The 27525-nt window shown below is 36.1% G+C and overlaps 1 protein-coding gene across 1 annotated transcript in view; it reads left to right on the forward strand.

Annotated features, from left to right (window-relative positions):
• Positions 1 to 27525, forward strand: part of ATG5 (autophagy related 5) — a 114553-nt gene that overhangs the window by 76361 nt on the left and 10667 nt on the right. Inside the window, exon 7 of the mRNA XM_052646030.1 lies at positions 21706 to 21823. Coding sequence (XP_052501990.1) covers positions 21706 to 21823 — 118 coding nt within the window. The remainder of the gene's footprint in view (positions 1 to 21705; positions 21824 to 27525) is intronic.

Genomic DNA, 27525 nt, shown 5'->3' on the forward strand with positions numbered 1-27525 from the left:
ATTTATTATATAAACTAAGGGTGGGCACACTTTTTTCTTTAGAGAATCAGAAAATAAATATTCTCAGCTTTGTAGAGCAAATGGTCTCTGTTGCAGTTGTACAGTTCTGTAGCTTGGAAGCAACCATAGACAACTTGCAATTGACAGACATGGCTGTGTTCCAATTAAATCTCTATCTCCAGAATCAGGACAAAGGCACAGTCTGGCTTGCATGCTGTAGTGTATTGATTCCTGATATAAACTATTCTTTTCCTATTAGATAAAAGTGCCACTTCTGCTTTACATTAAAATAGCTTGACTGCAGGGATCTGGTTTTGAATTTCCTCCTCCATTCCATTGGTTTATTTGTTTATTTTTATGGCAGTATTATTTTTATTTGATTTTAATGTTCTGATATTTGCTGGGGCAATTCACTGCTTACGTTTTTTCCAGTCTTTTCATGGTTAATAAATGGAAATACATTTCCATTTTAATTTTGGTAAAATTCACCTTTTTATGTCATTAAATCTTCCCACATAAGAACACAGTACATTTTTCTTATTCAGATTTGGTTTTAGGTTTTCCAGGAGGGCCTTTGTCTTTCTTTTAAATTTATTTCTAGGTGTTTTTTTAGATTTTGTTTTTCTTTATTTCATTTCCATTTCTAGATATTTATTTATGTCATCAACCAAAAAAACACACAAGAAACCCCTCTTCCCACCATTTTGTCAGCTATCTCTTGTTCTTGCGGCATTGCATTGTTAGTATTGTGTTGCCAAGACTGTGTTAAATAATAATGTTACTAGCAGTAATCAGCCTTTTCCCCAGCTTTTCCCTTAGCCTTTGGGATCTGTAAACTCATTGGTCCTTAGGCTCATGTCCACCCAGAGGGGAAATATTGTAGAGGTTTGTAGTTCCCCCATGCAGATCTTGCCTGCTTGCTCTCTCTAGTAGTTGCTTTAGCTCAGAGAGCCACTTTGTTGTTAGGAGACAGATTTGGGAATAGAAGGAAGAAAGGGAACCATTAAGCTTCCATGCTCCCAGAATCCTCTCCACATATAATTGTTATTATGCTATTTTTTCATGTAAAGAATTTATAGCAGTAATTCTCGGGGCAAGGTATAATGCTAAATTCATGCCCTAGTTGTGGTGGTAGCATACTACAATGAAACACCTGTGCTTAAAAACAGGACTTGTATTTCACATGTAAAGACAAGAAAGTATAGAATGGATGATCAGTTCTCAAAGTAACTTCACTTCTGATCCAAGTGAAGACAACATTTAAAAAATGATAACTTGCAAGTTGAAGGCATATCATTCATTTTCACCTTTCTGTAGAGATACAGCTTATGAAGTTAATTTAATTTCTTTACAAAGTATTTTAAACATTTATTAAACATCTAAAGAGAATTTCTTCTTCAGTAAATGCAAAGAAGCAGCCAAGCCTCTGTACTGTGCTTGTATCTTTGTTCCCTTCACAATGCTGTGCACATAATAGGTGCTCACAAAACACACAAACTATGTATAACAAGCTAAGGAAGTTCTCATTATCTATGAAGGTGGTGGCCATTCTGGTCTCTTAATAAATTAGACTGTAACATTCATACCATACATTTTACTGTAGAATTCTGGGCTGGATTTTCTGTTGAGTAAAGTATCATTGAGCTTCCCAGGAGGCTCTGGTGTAAAGAACCTGCCTGTCAGTGCAGGAGACCTAAGAGACATGGGTTTGGTCCCTGGGTCAGGAAGATCCCCTGGAGAAGGAAATGGCAACCCACTCCAGTATTCTTCCCTGGAGAATCCCGTGGACAGAGGAGCCTGGCAGGCTACAGTCTATAGGGTTGCAAGGAGCTGAACATGGCTGAAGTGATACAGCATGCACACACACAATTCTCTACTATTCTCTATCATTCTCTGCCGTTGCTCTAAGGTGGAACAGAGCTGTATGAAAATACAGTCATAAATTATTTTTGTGCAGCACTTTATGTTTTGTGAAATACTTTGATCTTCACAACACCTTTGTGTGGACAGAGCAAATATTAATGTCTCTTCTAAGCTGGAAGTTAATGAACAGATAAAGGACACAAAGCTAGTTAGCAGTGGAGCAAGGACTAGCGTGCAGATCTAGCTCTGTGTGGTATATACATGTGCATATATTCTAAAAGAATCTCTTTTTTGCAAGAGCATGAATATGTATTGAGACTTTAGCAGTTGAATATGAGATGAATGTTTTGCAGACATAGGTTTGTTCAGTTAATGAAGAATTAATTGGGGGTGTTGAGTTTTAAGAGATTAAAAAAATAAGAGTCCAACAATCTTTTCTTTTTGCTGTTTGCTGCCTTTGCTTTTGGTGACAGATCCAAAGAAATTATTTGCATGACCCTGTCAAGCAGCTCACCACGTTTCTTACCGCTTACTGGTATCTACGAGCTCAGTTTTCTTCTAAGAGCTTTATGGTTTCAGGTCTTACATCCATCCAAGTCTTTAATCTATTTTGAGTAAATTTTGTGAATGGTATAAAATAGTCGTCCAGTTTCATTCTTTTGCATGTGACTGTTCAGTTTTCCCAGCACTATTTATTGAAAAGACTGTCCTTTCCCCATTGTGTATTCTTTGATCTCTTGTCATAAATTAATTGACCGTATGCGTGTCTGTGGGTTTATTTCTGGGTTCTCTGTTCTATTCCATTGTTCCGTGTGTCTCTTTTTATGCCAGTACCATACTGTTTTGATTACTATAGACCTGTAATACAGTTTGAAGTCAGAGAGTGTGATGCCTCCAGTTTTGCTCAGCTTAAGATTGCTTTGGCTATTCAGGGTCTTTTATGGTTCCACACCACAAAATCTTATGATCAAATAGTCTAATGGGTTATTTTTTTGAGATATAGTTCGCAGACCGTAAGATTCACCCTTTTAAAGGGACAGTTTTAGCATTTTACAGTTGTGTAGTCATCACTACTGTCTAGTTTCAAAACGTTTTCATCACCTCTAAAAGAAACTCCATACCCATTAGCAGTCACTTCTCTTCCCTTCTCCCCTGGCCCCTTGCAACCACCAGTTTACTTTCTGTCTCTGTGAATGTGCTATGTGGACATATAAATGAAATCATATTACATGTGTCTTTTTGTGTCTGCCTTCTTTCATGTGATGTAAGTCTCATCTGTCTTGTAGCATGCAGTACCTCATTCCTTTTTATGACCAATGTTCCTTTGTATGGATATATCACATTTTGTTTATCCATTCATTGGTTGATGCATATTTGGCTGGTTTCCACTTTAGAGCTGTTATTTTTCTATGAACATTCATGTACAAATTTTGACAGTGGGCGTATGTTTTTAGTTTTCCTGAGTGTATACCTAGGAGTGAAAATGGTGGGTCAGTCTAACTCCATGCTGAGCCTCTTGGGGAACTGCTGTACTGTTTTCCAAATCAGTTGCACCATTTCATGTTCCTATCAGCAATGAGTGAGAATTTCAGTTCCTCTGTGTCCCTGCCAACACTTGTTATTATATGCCTTTTTGATTAGTCATCCTGAGTGGCTATGAAGGGATATTTCATTATGATTTTGATTTGCATTTCCCTAATGATACTGAGCCGGAGAAGGAAAAGGCAACCCACTCCAGTATTCTTGCCTGGAGAATTCCATGGACGGAGAAGCCTGGCAGGCTACAAGTCTGTGGGGTTGCAAGAAGCGGACACAACTTAGTGATTAAACTACTACTGCTTATGATACTGAGCATCTTTTCATGTACTTACTGACCATTTGTATATTTCCTTAGGAGAAATATCTTTTCTTTGCTTATTTTTAAATTGGGTTGTCTTTAAAAAAAATAATAAATAAATAGGGTTGTCTTTTCACTATTGACTTGTGAATATATATATATATATATATATAGTGAATATGAAAGTGAAAGTTGCTCAGCCATGTCCTGGTCCATGGGATTCTCCAGGCCAGAATACTGGAGTGGGTAGCCTTTCCCTTCTCCAGGGGATCTTCCCAACCCAGGGATCCAACCCAGGTCTCCCACATTGCAGTCAAATTCTTTACCAGCTGAGCCACAGGGGAAGCCCAAGAATACTAGAGGTGGTAGCCTAGCGGATCTTCCCGACCCAGGAATCAAACCGGGGTCTCCTGCATTGCAGGTGGATTTTTTACCAACTGAGCTATCAGGGAAGCCCCGGCTTCCCTGGTGGCTCAGAGGGTAAAGCATCTGCCTGCAATGCGGGAGACCTGGGTTCAATCCCTGGGTTGGGAAGATCCCCTGGAGAAGGAAATGGCAACCCACTCCAGTATTCTTGCCTGGAGAATCCCATGGACTACCAGAGAAGCCTGGTAGTCTACAGTCCATGGGGTTGCGAAGAGTAGGACACGACTGAGCGACTTCACTCAGTCATACAGTGAATATATTTTATATATTCTGAATACTAGACCTTCACTAGATATTTGCTTTGTAAATAGTTACTCCCGTTCTTTGGACTGTCTTTTTACTTTCTTGGTCGTGTCATTTGAACACAGAAGTTTTTCATTCTGATGAAGTCCAGGTCTTTTTGTTGTTGTTGCTTATGCTTTCATATTGTCATATCTAAGAAAACTTCGCCTAATACAAAGTGCATTTCCTTCTAAAGTTTTGTAGTTTTGTTTCTTTCATTTAGGTCTTTAATCCCCAAAACTTGAATGTTTTAAAAATTTTCTTGCTCTGTTCATTCCTCTTAGGAATAGCCTCTACTTCCAAAGTGCTTCGTAACTCAGCTCAGATGTCATTTCCCCCAAGAAGTCTTCCTTGATTTCTCCATATGTGCCCCAATCTTTCACACCATGTATAAATTATTTTCTCTTTCTCTGAATTTTGTTTTAAAGCATTCCCTTCTACTTTTTATTATGGCAAGTGTGTACATTAGGAAGAAACCTGAAGAATCATCTCATGTAACCCCCTAATTTTAGAAATATAACAGATAGCTTGCACAGAGCTCTTACCCAAATGTTCAATTGGATATTTAATGGCAGAAACAGAAGTAGAACTTGAATCTTGCATTCCCAGCCTGATTATTTTTTCTACACACAGAATTTGTAATATAGGCATTTCTTAAGCTCTTTTGCAGTATTTCACCATGGATCTGTTAAAGTCTGTGTACAATTTCTCTGTAAGATGTAACCTTGGGAATTCCTGAAGGTCAAGGAGTTGTTTCATTTCTCTCTGTATCTTTATAAATATTTCTCAGAGACTTTTTCCTGCTAGAATCAATAAATGAATAATGCTTTGGTTTAGAATTAATATTTTTAATATAAGATTCCAGTGATACCCCCTTAGATACCTTTTGAAAGAAATTGATGCATTGAGGCCTGTAGGGGGCAGCCCAACACAGCAAGTTTTGATTGCCCTTAGTAAGCTGCCTACTATTCTCTGAGATCGTTTTCGACTTAAATTGCTTCTTATGTGGATTTTTGAAAAACGAAAGCAACGATTAATGACAAACTTATTTGGTGGGTTGTGTTTTTTTAATTGTCTTGTATAGGAATGGAAAGTTTTTGATGCTGATGATACGCTGTTTTGTTTTTAAAGCATTTGTGTTTTTGTTTTGTTTAGTCACTGAGTTGTATCCAACTCTTCTGTGACCCCAGGGCTGTCACCCACCAGGCTCCTTTGTCCATGGGATTTCCCCAGGCAAGAATATTGGAGTGGGTTGCCATTTCTTTCTTCAGAGGATCTTCCCAGCTGGGTCGAATCCTACTTTGCAGGCAGATTCTTTACCATCTGAGCCACCAGCGAAGTCCTTTAATTCCACAGTAGCACAGATAATATAATGGCAAATGTTGTCCCTAATTTATTGTTAGAGAAGTTAAAGCATGCAAATTAATAGTATTATCGCAGACTACTGCTGCTGCTGCTAAGTTGCTTCAGTTGTGTCCGACTCTGTGCGACCCCATAGACGGCAGCCCATCAGGCTCCCCTGTCCCTGGGATTCTCCAGGCAAGAACACTGGAGTGGGTTGCCATTTCCTTCTCCAGTGCATGAAAGTGAAAAGTGAAAGTAAAGTCGGAAACTACTAGTTATTATTAAATGAAGTCTGTATTTTCTTATTAATTTGTTACACTTAGCTAGGTCATTGTTTCATTTACTATTTTCAAGAATACAAAAGATTGCTGGTAATTAAGGTAAGCTGTAGACAACAACAATATCTAACATTTATTGAGTACTTTGTGTGCAGGTACTATTTGAAATACTATTTTACATGTATTCATTCATTTATTCCTCATTACTGTCCTCTGGGACATATGCTGGTACTGTCCCCATTGTGTGGATGAAGTAATTAATTGATGATTGAAAATTGCCCAGGATTACTTAGTAAGTGGAAGAGCTGGGGTCTGAACCCAGGCAGTCTGGCTGCAAAGCTCTCACCCTTCATCACTGTCCCTTTGGTACTTTGTTAAGCTCATTACTTTTATTTTCTTACTCCTTTCTATCACAACTTTCCATTTGAGACTATTTTCCAGTTTTTACGCACATCAGGCTTCTTATTACTCCACCCTTTCTTTTGTTTTCTGCCTTTTTTCTTCTTCTTCTTCTAGTCGAGAAAATGCATGGACAGAAAGTAAAAACATGACATCCTCCCTTTAGTGTGAAGAGATTGAAACAGATAGTTAAAGTTGTGTGGTTTTCTTTCTCTTTTATTTAGAGAATGTTATTTTTCAAATTACCAATTAAGCAGTTTTTAGTGAGCACATTAAAACACAAATTCTCAAATTTAGGGATGGAATGAACTTCTCTCTTCCTGCTTAAGCATGTAGTACTATGGGATAATTTTAAGAACTGAAATATTAAATATCTTATTTTTAAAAGATAGATTGTGATAAGATGGTCTTAATTATTTCACTAAAAATGATTTTTTAGATCCCTTTGCAAAGATCCTTATATTTTATTATGGTATTCTAATATATGTAAAAATTAACCTTACTTGCAGTTATTGGTGTGTATTTTCTTTCTCATTCTTTCCTTTCCATAATTTCAACTTTCCTTTAACACTCTGAGAATATGAGTAGACATGGTAAAAATGAATTAGACTCCAACTAGTCAATTTGAAAAAAGCTTAGGTTAACTGACAGACAAAAAATGATAATTTGGCTAAAATGAAAATAGAGCTGTTTCATACCTAAGTGTTCAGTGGTATTCATATCACAAAATAAGACCTTAGTGTGTAATTTTTTTAAAGAAAATATTATCAAATTGTTTACTCCTTGGTTTATTAAGGCACCTCATATTACAGTTAATATTTGAGTTTCTTGGAGGAATTGTCACCCTATTCTATGGTTAAGCTATACCTGAGGATGGTTATCAGCTGCTTTAATGAGTAGATTTATTATATAGCCTTCCCATCTTTTTCTAACTGACATGGGTTTTAGTTTCTTGATTTACTTCTGGCCTAGTGAAGTCTTGGTAGATGCTAAGCTCAGTCCCTGTCTAAAGAATGTTTATTTCTTCAGCCTTACTTTTCAAAAAGATTTCCAAGACCCAGATCATCTGTGTGTGTGTCATTATCACATTTTTCTTTCAGTTTGTTTGCATCTCAGAGAATGCTACCGTCCAGAAATGATGCTCTGTAGGGTGATCATTTAATCTGTTGACAATTTCATGGTGTAAGAAAATTTGCTTAATCACTTATCTATTCCAATAGTGAAAACTACCTTCTGATTTTTTTTTTCTGTTCTTCTCATAAATGATTTTCATGTAACAGGCCAGAAGACACACCACCTGTCTGTTAAGAACAGAATTACTAGGCCTTGATTCTTAGTAGTGGTTCCTTCTTTTGGGTAAATATGAGAATTGCTTTTGGTCTAATTACTCATACTTCTAAAATAACTGCTTACTAATAATTTCAAATAGGTAATGCATGTGTGATTGTTTAGGAATATTAGAAGGAAAAACCAATTCAAAAACACAAAGGCTAATATTCCTATTATTTCTGGCCTGAGCCTGGAAGATTTTGTTTTGGCATTTTATATCCTGGTGTCTTACTCTTTGGTGAAGTTTGTGTCTTAGTTGTTAGATCATACCCATGTTTTTTTAATTTTGTTTTTAATTGTCAAGGTTTTGCAGGAGTTTATATATTTGCTTCATGAGTCTTGCAGGTTGTTTATAATAAGACAAGTACTAAGCAGATGATATAAATACAGAGATTTGTATAGATATATTGATGTGTGTACATCAGTTGTATTGATATTACATATAAATGCAGAACTTGATATGTACATATTTGAAATTTCTTGAATCGTTAGCTAAGCAAGTTGCTGCTTTTGCAGAGGATTGTGCTATATTAAAATGTTAATTCTCCGTTAAGAAATATAGTCTGATATAAACAGTCAATTGCATTGTCTTTTGATGCCTTGGGAGCATTTTACAGAATATATCTTGTCTCAAACAAGATGTATCTCTCAAAGGTCTGTTTCCAAAAAAAACCCTATAAAGGTAAAGGAATGTCAGTGCTGGTTCAAAGAGCTACTGTTTGAGTGTGTTGCTTGAAGCAGGTAGTGGGTAGTGAGAGCTCTCTATCAGTGGAATGATGAGTCTTGATCACAGTTAGGTTCCACAGAATTGGATCTACATTTGGAAACTGAATATGAGTAGACCATGCGTCTACGCTGGGTGTGATCTTTCCATGAAAGTCACCTGTCTGCTATGTTGTGACACAGTTATGTACATGACATAAATTAATTAAAATTATACTAGTTGTGAAATTGTATGAATTAGCAAGGTGAGGATTTCAAATGACTGTTGAATTCATTGAGGAATGATTTGTATATTAGATGTGTGGCTGAGTTCATGTGCATGAAACTCTGAGAAGTCAAACTAATGTTACTTATTATTGAACTTCATTAACCATGTGTTACACCATATTAAATCTGTCTTCAAAACATTGTAAATGATTATTACATTCGAAATGTAGAAAATTAACATACTAAGAAATAACATGTGTTTAGAACTAAAGACTCAGAAATCCAATGTAGTATTCTTAACATTTTGTCCAGATTTTTCAAAACTTGGATAAGAGAAACATTTCACATGGATGAGAAGAGTTTGTCCTGCTCATTTAAAATTTGAAAGAAATAATATATTTCATTAGGCACTTCTGTCCTTTTAGTCTTTCCTTCCTTTCTTTTCTTTTCCTCCTCTATTTTTCTTTTTCTTCATCTTTCTGTCCCACCTTCTTCTTATACAGAGCCCTCCCTTTTCTCTACCTCACTAATTGAAAAGTTTTTACTATGTAATAAAGCATTTCCTATTTCAATTAAAGTTTTGAAGTTTACTTTTAAAAGCAGAGCTTTTTAAAAGGAAAAATACCTCTATTAGCTTACATTTAAAATCCTTTTCATCATGATGAGGGTAATTATCTGTTACTTCTAAGAAGTAAGCCATAGCTAATTTCTGACTCTGCATCCACGTTTAAAGTGACTTAGAATCAGCTGGGGACAGTTCTGACGTCTGCTTGTGTAATGCAGCATTCATACTCTTCACTAGGTGTTCATTTTAGCTACAGATGCTTCATATAAAACAGGGTAGAGTAGCTTTCAAAAGGATCTGCACATCAAAGTGTAACTCGAACTCTGGTTTTTACGTTGCTTAAGGAATCCTTAATGGAGTAGAACTAACAAATTTGTTCTTCCCGCTAACACATTATCGTTTTAAAGCTTTAAAACCTTTTTTCTTCCGTGCCCTCTGAAGCCATAGCACATACAATTGGATAGTTTTATAATTTCGGAATGTTTTAACAATATCCACATTAAATGTCATCCTATTTCATGCTCAGTGCAAAGGTTTCCTTTAATTGTAATTAATCCTGGAGAATAATGATCTGCTTTTGGAATGATAGGTAAAATTCCTTACATAATAGAGCTGTATTTTAAGTTGAAATACACTCATGCTGTAGTTTGGCTGATAACTGTTCATAAGTGTAGTGACAATAGCTTTTAGCCATAGTGTATCTTCTTTTGCCTCATCACAGTCTTACATTTCGCAGATGGATAAGCTGTCACTAAGTTAGCCAAGAATTAATCTTTACTGTCTGTGGCCCTCTTAGAACCTTACTTTAAAAATCACTGCTTTACTCTACTACTAAGTAAGAAAATGTTTATGCGATTTTAAAACCTCCATAGTGGAAAGAAACCTGTAGTTTTGACTTGCTGTATTGGCAGTATTGAAAAATTATCTTAAACTAAAATTCTGTTGGAATATGTTAGCCTGTTTTGGATTCTAAAGACAGTACTCTGTTCACATATTGTGTTCTAAAAATTTGAATTTGTGAAGGAGATAGGACTTGTTATTATAAGTAAAAAAAAAAAATTTTAGGATAGGCCATGTAATTAGTAATGAAATTGAACTATGATATTGGTACCTTAAACTGTGACCTGCATTTTGGAATATCATTCCTTATCATAAAGTCTTAATTCAAGAAACTGAGAGGAAGAGTCCCTCTTTTCTGTTCAGGTCATGGTAATGTAGGTTGGAATCAGACGTTCTTCTCCAAGGAAGGAGAGGCTGTTTCTCTGCTGCCCTGACTGGTGGAGAGGGTTCTGGGAAAGCTCAGAAATAGTAGACATAAGGCGTCTACAAGCTGGGCAGTTGTCCTTGATCAATAAGGACATTTTTTTTATAATCCAGACACTGTATTTGGTATGTATTTGGTTAGTTCTATTTTATATAACACCTTATTGTTAAATTCTGAATCCATCTTAGTAAACTGCCATCCACTTTAAAACTAGGTTTTATAATTTCAAAACTTGAGACTTCATTTTAAGTATCAGAACATGAATTTTAAGTGAGTTAAACAAATTAAGGGAAACTTACTTAAATTCCCACAAACAGCTTTAAGATTGCCGTGATGCTTTATAACTTTTTAAAGAAAAATCTATAATTTTTCTGAATTGATGAGGGCAGGGATATTTCTTTAACATTATTTGGAGGCTCTTGACCTCATTTGGAAATTTTCAATTGGTGGGGTATAATTATTGTTTCTTAAGAACTCATGAAATAAACATAGAATGATAAATAGTTATAAATCAGACTATGATGAATCTGTGTTATCACTCTAGAAGGCCTCTTCCTACTTCCACCCTTTTGAGGACTTTTTAATAACAGCTTCATTGAAGTATAACTTTGATATCAGAATTCATCCTTTTGTCTTTTTGGTTCTGCTGTAAGGCAAGTGGGATCTTAGTTCCCCAACCAGGGATTGAAACCATGCTCCCTGTGGTGGAAGTACAGAGTCTTAACCATTGGACCATCGTGGAAGTCCTAAAGTTCACCCTTTTAGGTGTGCTATTGATTTTTTAGAATATTCACAGAGTTGGTGCAACCATCACTATTATGTAATTTCAGAACATTTTTATCACCCCGGAAAGACCCCATCCCTAATTAGCAGTCACACCTCATTCTTCCTTCCTTCCAGCCTATGACAAATTCCCCCTCCCCTCCAGTTCATGGTGACTACTGGTCTTCCCCCTCTTCCCCAACCCCCAAGATTGGTGTATTCTGAACATTTTGTGTAAATGGAATTTTAAAGTATATGGCCTTTTGTGTCTGGCTGCTTTCACTTGGATTATATTTCCATGGTTCATCAATGTTATGGCACGTTTCTGTTCTTTCCTGTTTATGGCCAAGTAATACTCCACCGCTTGGAAATACCACCTTTTGTTTATCTATTCACTGATTGGTGGTTGTTTGGATTTTTTCTACCTTTTGCCTATTATGAATAAATGCTGCTATGAGCATTAATGTATGAGGTTTTGGTGGACATATGCTTTCAGTTCTCTTGGGTAGATATTTAGGAATGGAATTGCTGGGTTATGTGGTAATTCTGTGTTTAATCTTTTGAGGAACTGCTAGATTACTTTCCAAAGTATATATACCATTTTACATTTCACTCACCAAGTATAAGGGTTCCAATTTGTCTACATCCTTGCCAACATTTGTTATTTTCTATCATTTTAATTATAGCCATCTTAGGAGGTATAAAGGGGTATATGTATTTTGGTTTTAATTTGCCCCTCCCTAATTACTAATGATGTTAAACATCTTTTCATTATGTTTAATGACCATTTGGATATCATCTTAGGCAGGATATCTTCAAATCCTTTGCTCTTTTTAAACTGGGTTTTCTTTTTATTATTGAGTTGTAAGAGCTCTGTATATCTTCTGGTCACTAATTCTTTATTGGATACATGATCTGCATTTATTTTCTCCTATATTTGGTTTTATTTTCATTTTCATAGTGCCCTTTGAAACACAAAGATTTTAAATTTTAGTTAAGTTCAGCTTATTTTCTCTTTGGTTGCTTGTGTTTTCAGGTTGCCTTGCCAAATCCAAGGCCGTAAAGATTTCCTTCTGTGTTTTCCTCTAAGAGTTGTATAGTTTTACTACATTGTTTTTCTTCATATATTTTTTAGGGTAGTCAAGTGCTATTTTTTTTTTTTGATTTCTTAATCAACATATGACTTCAACAGTGAGATCTGTAAAATATTTATCATTTGTTTTTATGTGCTACTTCTAGAAAACTCACAGGAATTTATGAAATCTACTTTCAGTGATACTTCAGTGAATAAATGTTTTAAATGATTAGTATCAAAATAAAAATATCAACATCTTCATATTATAAACTTTATTTACTTTTCACTATAAAGCCTACAGACCTTACACAAAGGGCTGAGGGTCTTGTAGTGCTTTACTCACTCCTGGCCCAAGTTTAGAAACACTTTTCTAGTGGATAAGGATACTTGATTGATCATCAGGAGAACAGAATTTCAATTCTGAGGTCGACACAACCTCTTTTACCCAGATGCTGCTGCTTGCTACTCTGATTTCTATATTTGTACAAATTAAAAGTGCTGCATAGTTATTTTATGTAAGTATACCATAAAGATAGAAATAATCTGTGTATAAACATGTCCTTTGAACCGTCAGTCAAAAACAGTTTATTCCATTACTCTTACAGTAGCTTACCTTTCTAGTATGGCTTTGGATAAAATTAGCAAAGACATTTTTATAGATACTGAAATTTAAACTATGATTCCCTAGGTATGGTTTTGAAATTTTTCAGGAGAAACCTTAGAAGTAAGATAATTATTACTAAACACATCAATCCTAGCACTTTTATAAGAAGCCTCTCATTTGGCCACTCTGCTAATAATTTCAAATAAAACATTTTAAAGCAATATAACTTATTTTATAAATCAGCTTATAAACAGCACCAAATTGCTCTCAGCCTTAGCAAGAGAGAAATGGTGCTTCCCTATAACACATTTTATTCAATGAAAGGATATGAGGAAAACACACACTGTTGCCTATGTTTGAAGACAATTTGCCTTAACTATTTATGTGGCAAAATATATTTGGTATTGTCTAGACAGAATTATAATAAATATAACAGTTTAAAGAAGACAAGACATAAACTTCAAACCAGATGTGTGGATATAATTCTGATGGGTGCTTTCATTTAATCATAGTCTCAATTAAGACACTGCTGCTTTGAGGATTAAGTGTCCCTAACTATAATAATGACAGCTTTTCAAATGTTAATTATTATTTTTTAGAGTTTTCGGGAATATTAAAAGTGGACTTCAGACTCTGGTAGCATAACTACAGAAAGTGCTTATTTTCAAGTCTCCTATTTCCCTACATGAAGGATAAAAGTGGTCTGATTAAGTGGCCCTGACTCCCCTCTCGCTGTCTCCCTGTCCCCCTCCTTCCCACCATCGAAAGGACTATTTACTGTAAAGGTCTAAAAGCATTCATTTGAAAATGGTTTGTTCTTTGTACTTAATGAGGTATTGTAATTGTGTATATTCTTAAGCTAATTTTAACATGAGGCTTCTTTTGAAAAGCATGTGATGCAAAATTTGACATGCATGAGTATATCTCAGGCCAGATATGCATGTGACAGTTTGAAGCACGCATCATGTGTCATTGTTGGTAAAGTCTGGCAGCATATCCTGTGTAAACCCCTATTTTCTTTTTCTTTGTGCCCCATATTTATTCTGATTAACAAGACTTCAAAGGGAACAACTGATGGTTGAATATCAATTATTTTTTATTCTCTATGTTTTGGGTTCTGTAAGGACTAAATAGCGTTACTTTTCTTTGGCTCCACATTTAACTGTGGATTTAAAGAGAGGAATGAAGGGAATTAATCACTGTTAAACACCTGTTGCACTAGGTGTTTTGTATATCTCATGTAATTGTTACAGCAGTCATTCAAATATGTATATTATTCCTGTTTTTCAGATTTAGAAACATACTTCCAAGACTGATGTAATTTCCCGTAGGTTTCCAGTCAGTTGTGTTGTGAGTTAGAATTCCAACCAAGCCCTTGCTAAATCCACTGCATTTAACGTTCGACTCTTTACATGCTAAATTTGTAGCCCACTTTTCTCCCCTTATCCACTAACATCTGACGGGTACCATTGTATTTCATCTGCCTCTGTGTGCGTTAGTGGGAAGAGGGCTTATGAAAGGGAAGGATTGTTTCTGTACTCTGCCTGAAATGTCCTTATCTTTTTCAGTTTTAAGAAAAAATACTCTATTTCAAGATGAAAGCTTGGAGACCTATGTTTTCTACTTTGTTTTCATCTTCTTTGGAAACTCCCTACAATTTTACTTTAGTACATTACATTCTACCACACTTAGCATATTGTACTTTGTACTTATTGATATGTCTTCCACTCTTATAAAATGAAATTATGTCACCAATTATAGCAAAAACTTTTGTTTTTGCTCTAGCTGCCAAGTTTATGCTGGGTTTACATTTTCTCATAGCACTTTGTACATATTTCTGTTATCACTTATACATATATCGGTAACACTGTGTTACAATTAAAGTTCAGTAGATGTTTAATGAGTGATGATTTCTGATAGATTTGCCCCTGCCCTCTGGTTGTTAGAGATCCTGGACCTGTGTACTACTGTTGGGATAGTTCTTTTATGTTTGTTTTGTTTTGTTATGGCTGGATTCTTTACTGTCTGAGTCTGGGTTATGTGGGGGGAGGAATCCGGCAACCATGAGGATTGTGCCTGGTTGCTAAGACGACTGGGCTTGACTTGAATAGGCAAGAATTTACCCAAAGCATATGAAATCAGCCTTACTCTCTCAAAATAGGAAGTAGGAAGTGAATCTATGAAGTAAAGTCAGAGATGAGAACTGACAAGGGGCTGAAGTGGAATCACAGTCAGGAAAAGAAGATGTGATCAGAAATTGGGAGATTTGTCAACTGGCTAGAAAGCAGAATTTGAAAGGATGTAGGGTAAATGGTTCTGGATGGAGGCTGTGAGCACTCACTGGGAGTGGGACTAATTTTTGAGTTGCTGGATTAAAGTTGCTACTCAGGGCTGGTCAGAGATTTTTGTGATCGCAGAAGCTCTGCTCATTTTCTCCTGAATGCCTTTTATAACTGCCTGATATAGTAAAAGAGATGAGTTAAAGTAAGAATAAATGAATGAAACATATCTATATGCAGATCACACAGTTTATCCATATCCCTTTGTATCCACTCCGTCCATCTTCTTTGTCACCGTGCAAATTCATATCCTCAGAAAAGTGGATTTTGATCATATTTCAGATCAAAATCCTGAACCTGGATACTACTACTGGGATGATTCTGTCCCAGCTATTCTAACAAACAGGGTCCATTTAATCATCAAGTACTGCCTGATGTATCAGTAAGAGCCCACCTCCCACCCCACCCTGGCCTTTTAGTTAATGGCATTTAGAAGTTTCACAAACAAGTGAATCATCCTGCGTCTATTGGGTGTCTTTTTTAATTGTATGCTTTCTGAATTTTTATGTTTTTGTCTTTCATAGCTTTTAATTGCTTCCTTTCAGTGAATAGAATCTCCTTTTACTATGGATATGACTCTTCCCCTTCTTTACAGTCACTGACTCCATGGTCATTGAATCAGATGTGTATCCTTCCAGCTGTAACTTGCCATTTTTAACAAACCAACATTTCTAACTCATATTGATATACTATATATGATTCAAACAGAAAAATAAGCCCTAATGTTATGTAGTAACAGGGAGACAACAAGAGTAATATGTCTTCTTATCATAGTCCCTATTTTATATTACAACTGAATATAAAATACATGTTAGTATTTAATAAATTTCTGTTGCATGTCAAGTCACATTTAATAACAGAATAGCACTTATTGAGCAATTACTGTGCATTAGGCATTCTTAATGGGAAAAAGATGGGGAAACAGTGGAAACAGTGTCAGACTTTATTTTGCGGGGCTCCAAAATCAGTGCAGATGGTGATTGTGGCCATGAAATTAAAAGACACTTACTCCTTGGAAGGAAAGTTATGAGCAACCTAGATAGCATATTCAAAAGCAGAGACATTACTTTGCCAACAAAGGTCCGTCTAGTCAAGGCTATGGTTTTTCCAGTAGTCATGTATGGATGTGAGAGTTGGACTGTGAAGAAAGCTGAGCACCAAAGAATTGAGGCTTTTGAAGTGTGGTGTTGGAGAAGACTCTTGAGAATCCCTTGGACTGCAAGGAGATCCAACCAGTCCATTCTAAAGGAAATCAGTCCTGGATGTCCATTGGAAGCACTGATGCTAAAGCTGAAACTCCAATACTTTGGCCACCTCATGCGAAGAGTTGACTCACTGGAAAAGACTCTGATGCTGGGAGGGATTGGGGGCAGGAGGAAAAGAGGACGACAGAGGATGAGGTGGCTGGATGGTCCATCTTGACTCAGTGGACATGAGTTTGAGTGAACTCCAGGAGTTGGTGATGGACAGGGAGGCCTGGCACGCTGCGATTCATGGGATTGCAAAGAGTCAGACACAACTGAGTGACTGAACTAAACTGACCTGAGGCATTCTTCTAAATGCTTTACATGAATTAACATGTATAATCTTCACATGGAGTTGTAACAAACTCCGTATTATATAACTGGAATTATATAGTGTGTAATCTGAGATGGGCTTTTTATGTGCAGTGTAATTCCCTTGAGCTCCCTGCAGTTTGTTGCATGTATTATTAATAGGTTTTTGCATTATTATTACTGAGTAGTATTCTGTGGTATGGGCATACCACAAACAGTTTATCCATTCACCTGTTAAATGACACTGGAATTGTATGAACTGTACATTTGTGTACAGTTTTTCTGAGAACATGAGTCTGCATTTCTCTGGGAGTACTAAAGGGTACAATTGCTGGGTCATATGTTAAATGTGTGTCTAGTCTTATAAGAAACCGCCTTACTCTTTTCCATAAGAGCTGGACCACTTTACATTTCTACCAGCAATGGTATTAGAGATCTAGTTTCTCCACATGCTCACCAGCATTTGATATTATTACTATATTTTATTTTAGACATTATGGTAGATATGTACTCATATATTGTGGTTTTAATTTGCATTTCCCTAATGACTAATGACGTGTCAAACATCTTTTTATGTGCTTATTTGCCATCTGTATATCCTCTTTGGTGAAATGTCTATTGTTATCTTTTGCTTATTTTCTGATTGAATTCTTTGTGTTTTTTTATTGTTGGACTTTTAGAGCTCTTACTTATTCTGGATATAAGAACTTTGTTGGATATGTAGTCTTGTAGATATTCTCTTTCAGTCTTGTCTTTTCACCTTCAGAGCAAAAGTTTTGTTTTGTTTTGTTGATAAAGATCCAATTTATCAATATTTCCTTTCATGGATCTTGCTTTTGGTATTAAGTTCTAGATTAGTTCCGAATTTAGCCCTCAAGTGACTTTGCCTTTTTTACTTTGCTGTATAAAAGCTGAATGTCATGATTCTGGACCTTTTAATAACTAGACAAGTGAATTTAGAGAAAATAGATTAAAAAGAAAGGAAACAAGTTTGCTAAATTGGGATAGTATTAATTCACTACAGCGCTCTAAAACTATTGATCATGGTGGTGGTGGTGTGGTGGTTGTAGCGTGTGTTTTAGTGTGTATTTAGATGGGTGTGTATACCATGTGGCTCAGTCGTGTACCATGAGGGCCTCCCTGATAGCACAGTTGGCAAAGAATCCACTGGCAATGCAGGAATTCCTGGTTTGATTCCTGGATCGAGAAGATCCCTGAGAAGGGATAGGCTACCCACTCCAGTATTCTTGGGCTTCCCTTGTGGCTCAGCATGTTGTACTGTGTACATATTTTATTAACTTGAAAACTGTGCAGGGCAGATATTAACCTCCATTTACTCCAGTGTTCTTGACTCGAGAATCCCAGGGACGGCGGAGCCTGTTGGGCTGCCATCTGTGGGGTCGCACGGAGTCGGACACGACTGAAGCAACTTAGCAGCAGCAGCAGCATACTCATGCATGTTTTCAAACTAGATTCACTAAAATTTTATAAATTTAACTTAAAATTTTTTACAAATTTGATTCGTGCTGCTTCTGTTCAGTTTATCTCCAAGGTAAATCAACAGCATAACTTTTGCACGTAAGGGAGAATTATTATTACAGTGATGAAAGTGCCTGAGTAGAGAAAGGCTGAGGCACAGCCAGCCAATAGCACTCCAGGTTTATATTCCATTTGATGTTTTAAGAAAGGACTAACATAACAGTTGAAAAACTTAACAGGGGCCGTTTCAAAGATGACTTTACCAAGTCATTTCTCATGAGAAAGTAATTCTGTTTCTTGGAAGTCCCTAAAATAGTTTGCAGATTTACAGATATATGGCTAGATTAAGTGTTGTGGTGTAGTTCTATTATAGTGGCTTTCTTATCTATCAGACAAGGATTCAGATTACCGTGGATATTGTCTGGTTTCATGTATACTAAATCAAAGTTTAAAGAATTCATGTTCATGGAGTTTTCGTATTTTAAAAATACTTGCTGTATTCAAAATGAAGATAGCTTTTAAATATATCCTAGCATAATTTAGTCTTTGCTGAACTCGAATTTAGGTTTAATGAGATCTTTAAGAAATTTGCATGAATTTACCCTCCATTCCCATTGCCCTTCAGAACCTCTGTACCGTACTTGAATTCATAATCTGTCTGTGGCCAGCTTCTGTTTTCAAGATAAATAGCTCTCAAAGTTGAGTGTTTTCTAAGAATGAGAATATAAGCTTTTAAAGGCACTTGAACAAAATTTAAACAAAAAATTGTTAGATTTTTTGTTTGGGGTATTTTAGGTCTTTGTCTTTTAATAAGGTTTTTTGTTATATGAGAAACAGAAATTTACTTTGATGAAAGTTTTCTTGGTTACAGTCTATAGGATTTACTTGGAGTATATGTTAATAGTTCTGGAACTTCATCGTTCCCCCAAGCAAATAATATTATAAAGACTGTTGAAGTTATACGTTTATTATAACTGCTCCATTTTGGGAAAGAGTTGAAAAAAAGAGAAGTACAGAGAAATTGCAGGCCATTTTTTCTAGGAAGGTGAGTAGAGGAGAATTGCTGTTTTTTTAATACGTAGCTCAGACTACTTGGCCTTTCCTGTTTAGCATATTGTTTTCAAATTACTATAATGTATATTAGTATAGCTAAGCCACCTCATAATTCTGTCACTCAATAAGGAGCAAGTGAATCTTGAAACGATTTGACTTTGCTGAAAACCTTAGTATTATCAGACCAGAGTATGGATGATACATTCTAACAGTTTTTGTATTGGGGGTGCAGTCCTGCCGTCCTTTTCTCCTTCAAGTCCCAGTTGTCATCGCATAGGCTTGCATCATTCAGACAGCCTCTCACCGGTCATCCTGATGTTACCTCTTCCCCAAGTCATTGTACACGATGCTGCTTTCCATTAGCCTTCAGAAAAAAGCCTCTTTCATCACGTCACTTCCTCTGCTAAAAAGTCTTAAAAGCCTCTTCATTGCCTGGAAGATAGAAAGCCCTAAGTGGGTGGTGGCTACTTGAAATGATTACGGCTGTCCCCTATTCATTTCTTTCTTCTCTGAACTCCTCAAACCTGTATCATCTTCACATAGTGAATCCTTGATTGTTCATAATATTCTCAGTTTCACCTGTGGGAAAAGTATGAGCTTCCTAAATTGAAGGGTATCAATCACACTTTAAAAAAAAATTTTTTTTAGTAGGGTATAATTGATCTACAGTTTTCTGTTAGTTTCCTACAGTAAAGGGAATCATTTATACATATACATAAATCCACTGTTTTTTAGATTCTTTTCCTATATAGGCCATTATCGCGTATTGAGTAGAGTTCCCTGTTCAGTTATAGTTCTAAAAAATGAAGGGTTCATTAGTGAAGTGAATTGCGTTATATTTAATGCATATTTATTAAATTTTAGTTTTTCTCATGCTTTCCATATACGTTCAACTGTATTATTTTAATACTATTTTGATATTTATTATGTATTCACTGAACACACAGTATAAAGCCAGGAGTAGTCACATACTTGCACCACATTTAGCTTTTCTTACATTTTATTTCATGTCTATACTTAAAATCAGGTTTTCTTCTTCTTTTTTTTTTTAACCAAATCTGGTTAAAGTTATCTTGAAGAAGTTGAGATGTGCCTCTGTGATTTAAAAATAAACAAGACCAAAAAAAAAAGTTACCTTTAATGGGTAGGTATTTGAAATGATTTTCTTATAAAATATAAGGTATTACTCTGTTCCTGTAGATTTTCATGATTTTTCATTCCAAGAAGCTTAAAACAAAAACTTAGCATCTTTAAAATGAAAAGACAGTTAAGAGTTATGATGGGTGTTATTCTCTTTATTATTTGTTCAGTACTTGGCACAGGTCTCCTGTTATTCCTAGAACAGACTTCAGAGATGGGGAATGTCCCAAATTTCCAAAGACACTGGGTGCGAGATCATAGAACTCATAACGGCAGTGCTGTTACTCACAGATGGGCTGACTCCAGAGCCTCTGCGCTCTGTCCCAGGAAGGCTTCCATCATCGTTGCTGTGCTTCTAGAGAGGGAGTTTGAGAAAATTAAATGTAATTTTTTGAAGGAGTAAGATGTTGAAGTTGTTACCAGTCTGTTATGACAGTGCTAATAATTACAATTATCAGAGGAAATGTACCTATTATTTTGAAATTTTTGAACCTGTAGAAAAGTTTTAAAATAGTAAAACAACTAAGACCATATAAGAGCCTTCACCTGGATTCACCAGTAATTAACATTTTTCACATTTGTTGTCTCTTTTTCTGTACACATGCTCTCTCTCCCCTCCCTTAACCATTTGATTGTAGGTTTCAGACATCATGGTACCTAATTCCTGAACATCTGATCATGAATTTCTTAACAGTAAGGATATTGTCCTTATAAACACTACCACCCTAAGAAATTTATCATTAATCTAATATTATCTAATGTTCATCTGGTATTTCCCCAGTTATTTCAAAAATGTCTTTTATAACTGATCTTTTTAAATTCCTTTCTTCAATCCAGTATTCAGTCAGAGTTTATATTTTGTATTTAGTTGTGATATCTTGTCAGTCCCTTTCAATCTTTTTTTTTGCTGCCTCTGACTATTTTTAAGTGTCCAGGTCAGCTGTGTTTAAAGTGCTGCATGTTCTGAATTTGCCTTATTGCCTCCTGTGGTTAGATTTCTTGGGTTTGTGTTAAGCATTTTTAGCCATAATACCACATGTGTGATGTTGTATGCTTCTGATTACACTGTATCTGCATCAGAAGGCATCTCATGCCACCTTTAAATTTCTAATGTATTCATTCATAGCTTGTAGCAATAGAGACCTAATTGTTTGGACCCTTTTTTTGATTTCTCAAATAGACAACAACTGAACGGCCTTTCATTCAGAAGCTTTTTCGACCTGTGTCTACAGATGGACAGTTGCATACACTAGGAGATCTCCTCAAAGAAGTCTGTCCTTCTGCAGTTGCTCCTGAAGGTAATATAATTGACAACATTAGAACATTTCTTTCTTTCCTCTTTGTTACTGAAGTAACGTAAGAATTCTATATTTATAAATAACATTTATTAGTTACTTCAGTAAAATATTTTCATTATCTTGTAAGGAAAAATATTTTGAAACAGAAGTGCTTAATACTTAACTATTTCATAAGTTATTGATACTAACAGAATAAGAAACTCATTCTCTTCAGCAAACCGAAATATGGTTTTGAAGTCACCCTCTTATATTTTGGGGCCCTGTGTTTTTCATTTGTGAATTCAGTTCTGGTAAACATTGTATTTTTAATCATGCGTTGTGTTTCATCATTCTAAAGAAATAAGAGAGAGGTTTTTTTAAAAAAGTCTTACATTTGGTTGATATTTTAAAGTTCAAAATATTGAGTAATAGGTACATATTTTATTTGAAGTTTTTGCTGCTCTTTAATGTTTTGCTGAACATTATTCTGTTAGGATTTAACATTTCACAAGGCTAGTCAAAAACTTGTCCTATTTTATAGTCCTTATTTTGTAACTTAGGTTAAAATTGTTTTCCTGTAAGCAGAGAAAAAATGGAAAAATCGCTTAATTGCAGCATAAGAAACACAAGGAAAATGCGGAAAACTAGGGGGGAAATGGTGTAAACCCCGAACTCATAGAGACTACTATTGATACACACATGCAGATATATACTTGAATATTTGAGAGGGTGTATGTGCATAAATTTATATGTCCTCCTTTTTTCACCTGATAGTTCTTAAAAATTCTCTAAAGCCATTTTTTAAAATGCCATGGCCCTTGCTAACTATGTACCATAATTTGACCATCACCCTATCACTGAGTGACTTGTCTTATTGTTGGTTACTGTGCTGTAGGAGAAATTTCAGTGGCATATTGGTGTGTTTGTTAATATGTTGCCTAGACTTATATATGTTATATAGAAAAACATTAAAAACTTACCACTTTAAATCTTTTATGGTAAGAGGTAAGGCATTAATAAATGCAAAGGTAAATACTTCAGTAGGTCATGCTGTGTTTCTTATTAATATATCCTATGTTGGGATGATGGCAGTATTATTTACATGACTTGTAACCATATCACATAGTTCAAGAAGCATTTAGTATCTATGGAAATGGTTTGCCTACTCAGAATTAGAAGTAATAGGATTGGGAGGAATATTGACATTCCAGCCTAAAAGATTAAACAGAGAATATAGAGCTCAGAATATGTGCCGTTGGGCCTGTTAATCAAATATGCTTCCTTTTCCTGGCATTTCTATGTGTATCTAGCACTTTGAAAATACACAAACGCTCAGCAGGAGGGAAGAAGAGCGACTTCTAATTACCACCAGAACCAGTTCCAGAAGGGACTGATAAAAAAGATCATTGACCACTACCCAAAGCTATGAAAATGGAGTAAGTTTCTCTGGCAATCTAGTGGTTAAGACTGCGCTTCCACTGCAGGGGGTGTGGGTTCAGACCCTGGTCAAGGAACTAAGGTCTTACAAGCCATGCGGTGCAACCAAAAAGCAGCATGTTTCATGTGTATGTATGTATGTATGTATGAAATACATGTGTATATTTATAAACATATATTTATATATATATAGAAAAAGAGTTTATAAGGCCTTACTATGTCATTTGTCAGCTTCCCTGGTAGCTCAGCTGGTAAAGAATCCGCCTGTAATGCAGGAGATCCTGCTTCGATTCCTGGGTCGGGAAGATCCTCTGGAGAAGGGATAGGTTACCCACTCCAGTATTCTTGGGCTTCCCTCGTGGCTCAGGCAGTAAAGAATCCACCTGCAATGTGGGTGACCTGGGTTTGATCCCTGGGTTGGGAAGATCCCCTGGAGGAGGGCATGGCACCCCGCTCCAGTATTCTTGCCTGGGGAATTCCCAAGGACAGAAAAGCCTGGCAGGCTGCAGTCGATGGGATCACAAAGAGCCAGACACGACTGAGCAACTAGGCACATAAGAATACTATACTAGGCAAAGTTTCTGTTACTGTCATACACATCCTCATATCTCTAATGCTAGGTAAGTGTTTACTCAGTATTTCAATTCCTGAATTCTTTGTGTCATTACTTGAAACATTGTGATCTTTGAATCATGACATAATTAACAGTAAGTTGATTGTAATACTATCTTAGAATCCTAATCTATCTTTATTGCTACCTAGTTTTCATTTTCAGTAAGAGCTTGCATTAAGTACTTGTTCTGTCATTCAGTGATTTTTATTTAATTTATAAGCCATCACTACAATCTAGTTTTAGAATATTTCTGTCACCTCAAAAGTTCCCGTGTGTGTCTGTAGCTAATTTCTGCTCCTGCTGCCAATTATAGACAACTATTGATCAGCTTTCTCTCTAGAATTTACTTCCTTTGGATATTTCGCATAAGGGAGTTACACAAAATTGCAGTTGTTTTTTTCTTTTATTTGATGTTTTTGGGTTTCATTCATATTGTATAAATTACTAGTTTGTTCCTTTTTATTGCTGAAGAGTATTCCAGTTGGATGACACATTTTGTTTATTCACCAATTGATAGACGTTTGAGTTTCCACCTTTTCACTTTTATGAATAATGCTGCTCTAAACATCCATATACAGGCATATATTTTCATTTTCTTGAGTAGATCCTTAGGAGTGAAATGGCTGGATTTTATGGTAGGTTTATGGCTAATTTTTTAAGAAACTGCTAAACTTTTCCAAAGTGGCTGCATCATCTTACAGTTCTGCCCACAATGAATGGGGATTCCAGTTTCTTCACATTCTCACCATTGTACATATGTTTTTTGTCTTATTATAGCCATCCTAGTGTTTGTTATATAGTGGTAGCTCACGTTTTTTAAAATTTCCCTAATGACTGTTGATGTTGAGTATTTTCATGTGCTTATTGTTATTCATGGATATAGTCGATGAAATGTTTCGTGTAAATACTTTTCTTAATTTTCATTGTATCTTTTTACTGAGTTCTGAGAGTTATTTAGATATTCTGCCTGTTAAGTCCTTTACCAGACATGATTTGTGATTATTTTCTCCTAGTCTGGGACTTAATCTTTTCATTTTCTTTTGAAGAGTAAAAAATATTTTATTTTGATGAAATCCTATTAAGGTTTTTTACATATTGTGTTCAGTTATATAATCAAAATTTTTTTCTAGTAGATGATACATTTATATAATTCCAAAATCCAAAAGTATATAAAAGAATTTAGTGAAAAGCCTCTATCTCAACTCCTATACATAAAACCCTGACTCAGTTCCCCTCTCCAGAGACACAATCAGTGTTGCCATCTTCCTGTAAATCCTCACAGGGATAGTTAAAGTTTTTATTTTTTGAACTCAAGTTGCAGAAATTTGGACTGGGATAGTCCCAGTAACTTTAGGAATAATCTTACCATTGCAGTTCGTTTTCTCCATACTATAAGAGTGTGTTTGTGTGTGTGTGTGTGTGTTTTAATCTATTTAATGTCAGTTTTGCCAAATTCTTAAAGATTTGGGCATATAGACTAGTTTTCCCATTTGAAGTTAAGAGATTAATTATTTTTATTGCTGACAGAAATGGGATCCATAGGCTGCCCCCACTGCAAGCATTTGCCTTCAGTTATTCACTTCTCTGCACTATGTTTTTCTCTCTTTTTGAATACTTTATAGTATTTTAATTTAAAAATGCTTTTATCAATTAAGAGTAAATTGAAATCACACCAGTCAGAATGGCCATCCCCCAAAAGTCTGCAAACAATAAATGCTGGAGAGGGTGGTGAGAAAAGGGAACCCTTTTGCACTGTTGAGGGGAATGTAAATTCATATAGCCACTATGGAAGGCAGTATGGAAATTCCTTTAAAAACTAGAAATAAAACCACCAGATGACCCAGCAATCCCACTAGTAGGCATATACCCTGAGGAAATCAAAATTGAAAAAGACACATGTACCCCAGTGTTCACTGCAGCACTGTTTATGATAGCTAGAACGTGGAAGCAACCTAGATGGCCATCGACAGATGAGTGGATAGAGAAGCTGTGGTACATTTATATGACGGAACATTACTCAGCCGTAAAAAGGAATGCATTTCAGTGAGTTCTGATGCGGTGGATGAACCTAGAGCCTGTTACACGGAGTGAAGTAAGTCAGAAAGAGAAAAACAAATGTCGTATACTAGCCATACATATGGATTCTAGAAAGATGGTACTGATGAAATTATTTGCAGGACAGCAGTGGAAACACAGACATAGAGAACAGACTTATAGCCACAGGGGTGGGGGAGGAAGGAGAGGGTGGGATGTATGGAGAAAGTAACATGCAGACTTACATTCAGTTCAGTTCAGTTGCTTAGTCGTGTCCAACTCTTTGTGACCCCGTGAACCGCAGCACACCAGGCCTCCCTGTCCATCACCAGCTCCCAGAGTCCACCCAGACCCATGTCCATTGAGTCAGTGATGCCATCCAGCCATCTCATCCTCTGTTGTCCCCTTCTCCTCCTGACCCCAATCCCTCACAGCATCAGGGTCTTTTCCAGTGAGTCAGCTCTTCGCATGAGGTGGCCAAAGTACTGGAGTTTCAGCTTCAACATCAGTCCTTCCAGTGAACACCCAGGACTGATCTCCTTTAGGATGGACTGGTTGGATCTCTTGCAGTCCAAGGGACTCTCAAGAGTCTTCTCTAGCACCACAGTTCAGAAGCATCAATTCTTCGGTGCTCAGCTTTCTTCACAGTCCAACTCTCACATCCATACATGACTACTGGAAAAACCATAGCCTTGACTAGACGGACCTTTGTTGGCAAAGTAATGTCTCTGCTTTTGAATATGCTATCTAGGTTGCTCATAACTTTCCTTCCAAGGAGTAAGCATCTTTTAATTTCATGGCTGCAGTCACCATCTGCGGTGATTTTGGAGCCCAGAAAAAGAAAGTCAGCCACTGTTTCCCCATCTATTTGCCATGAAGTGATGGGACCAGATGACTTACATTACCATATGTAAAATAGATAGCCAATGGGAATTTGCTGTATGACTCAGGGAACTCAAACTCGGCCTCTCTAACAACCTAGAGGGATGGGATGGGGAGCGAGATGGGAAGGAGATTCAAGAGGGAGGGGATATATGTATACCTATGGCTGATTTGTGTTGATGTTTGGCAGAAACAACACAATTCTGTAAAGCAATTATCCTTCAATTAAAAAATAAATTTAAAATTGTTGAAAAAATGAAATTTAAGCTGAAGCTTAGTATTGAAATGGCTATCTTGTTGTACTTTCCTTAAATTTTTTTGACAATCTACTTTCCAAAACACTGTCATGTAAATATATTTCTTTATAAGATCTTTGACATTGAGTGAGAACATCACAATGAGACTCAAAATCTTAAAGCTGTTGTACTGTAAGGTTCACAATGGACAGCACAGTTATCAGCAAATCCACAGGAAGATGAAAGAAACTTAATGGAGGGAGAGCAGGAGAAATTGGTTGGATGTTAATTTTGTATTTGACATCTTTAAAGAATGGTGTAAATGTTGGAACTTAAAGTTATTTTAGTTCATTCTCCTAGTTTTTTAGATGATTGGTCCAAGGTTTCTTAGCTGCTTCATTGTAGAACTAGGTTTGGAAGTCAAGTCTCCATCTCCTGGTCCATTGGTTTTTCCACCTTACTGTGCTGCCATTTATTTTCATTTTCACCTTTTCGCTTCTTTGTATACTTTAAAATAACAT

Source organism: Budorcas taxicolor, chromosome 9 (genome assembly GCF_023091745.1).
Source record: "Budorcas taxicolor isolate Tak-1 chromosome 9, Takin1.1, whole genome shotgun sequence".
In the NCBI taxonomy this organism is placed as follows: domain Eukaryota; kingdom Metazoa; phylum Chordata; class Mammalia; order Artiodactyla; family Bovidae; genus Budorcas; species Budorcas taxicolor.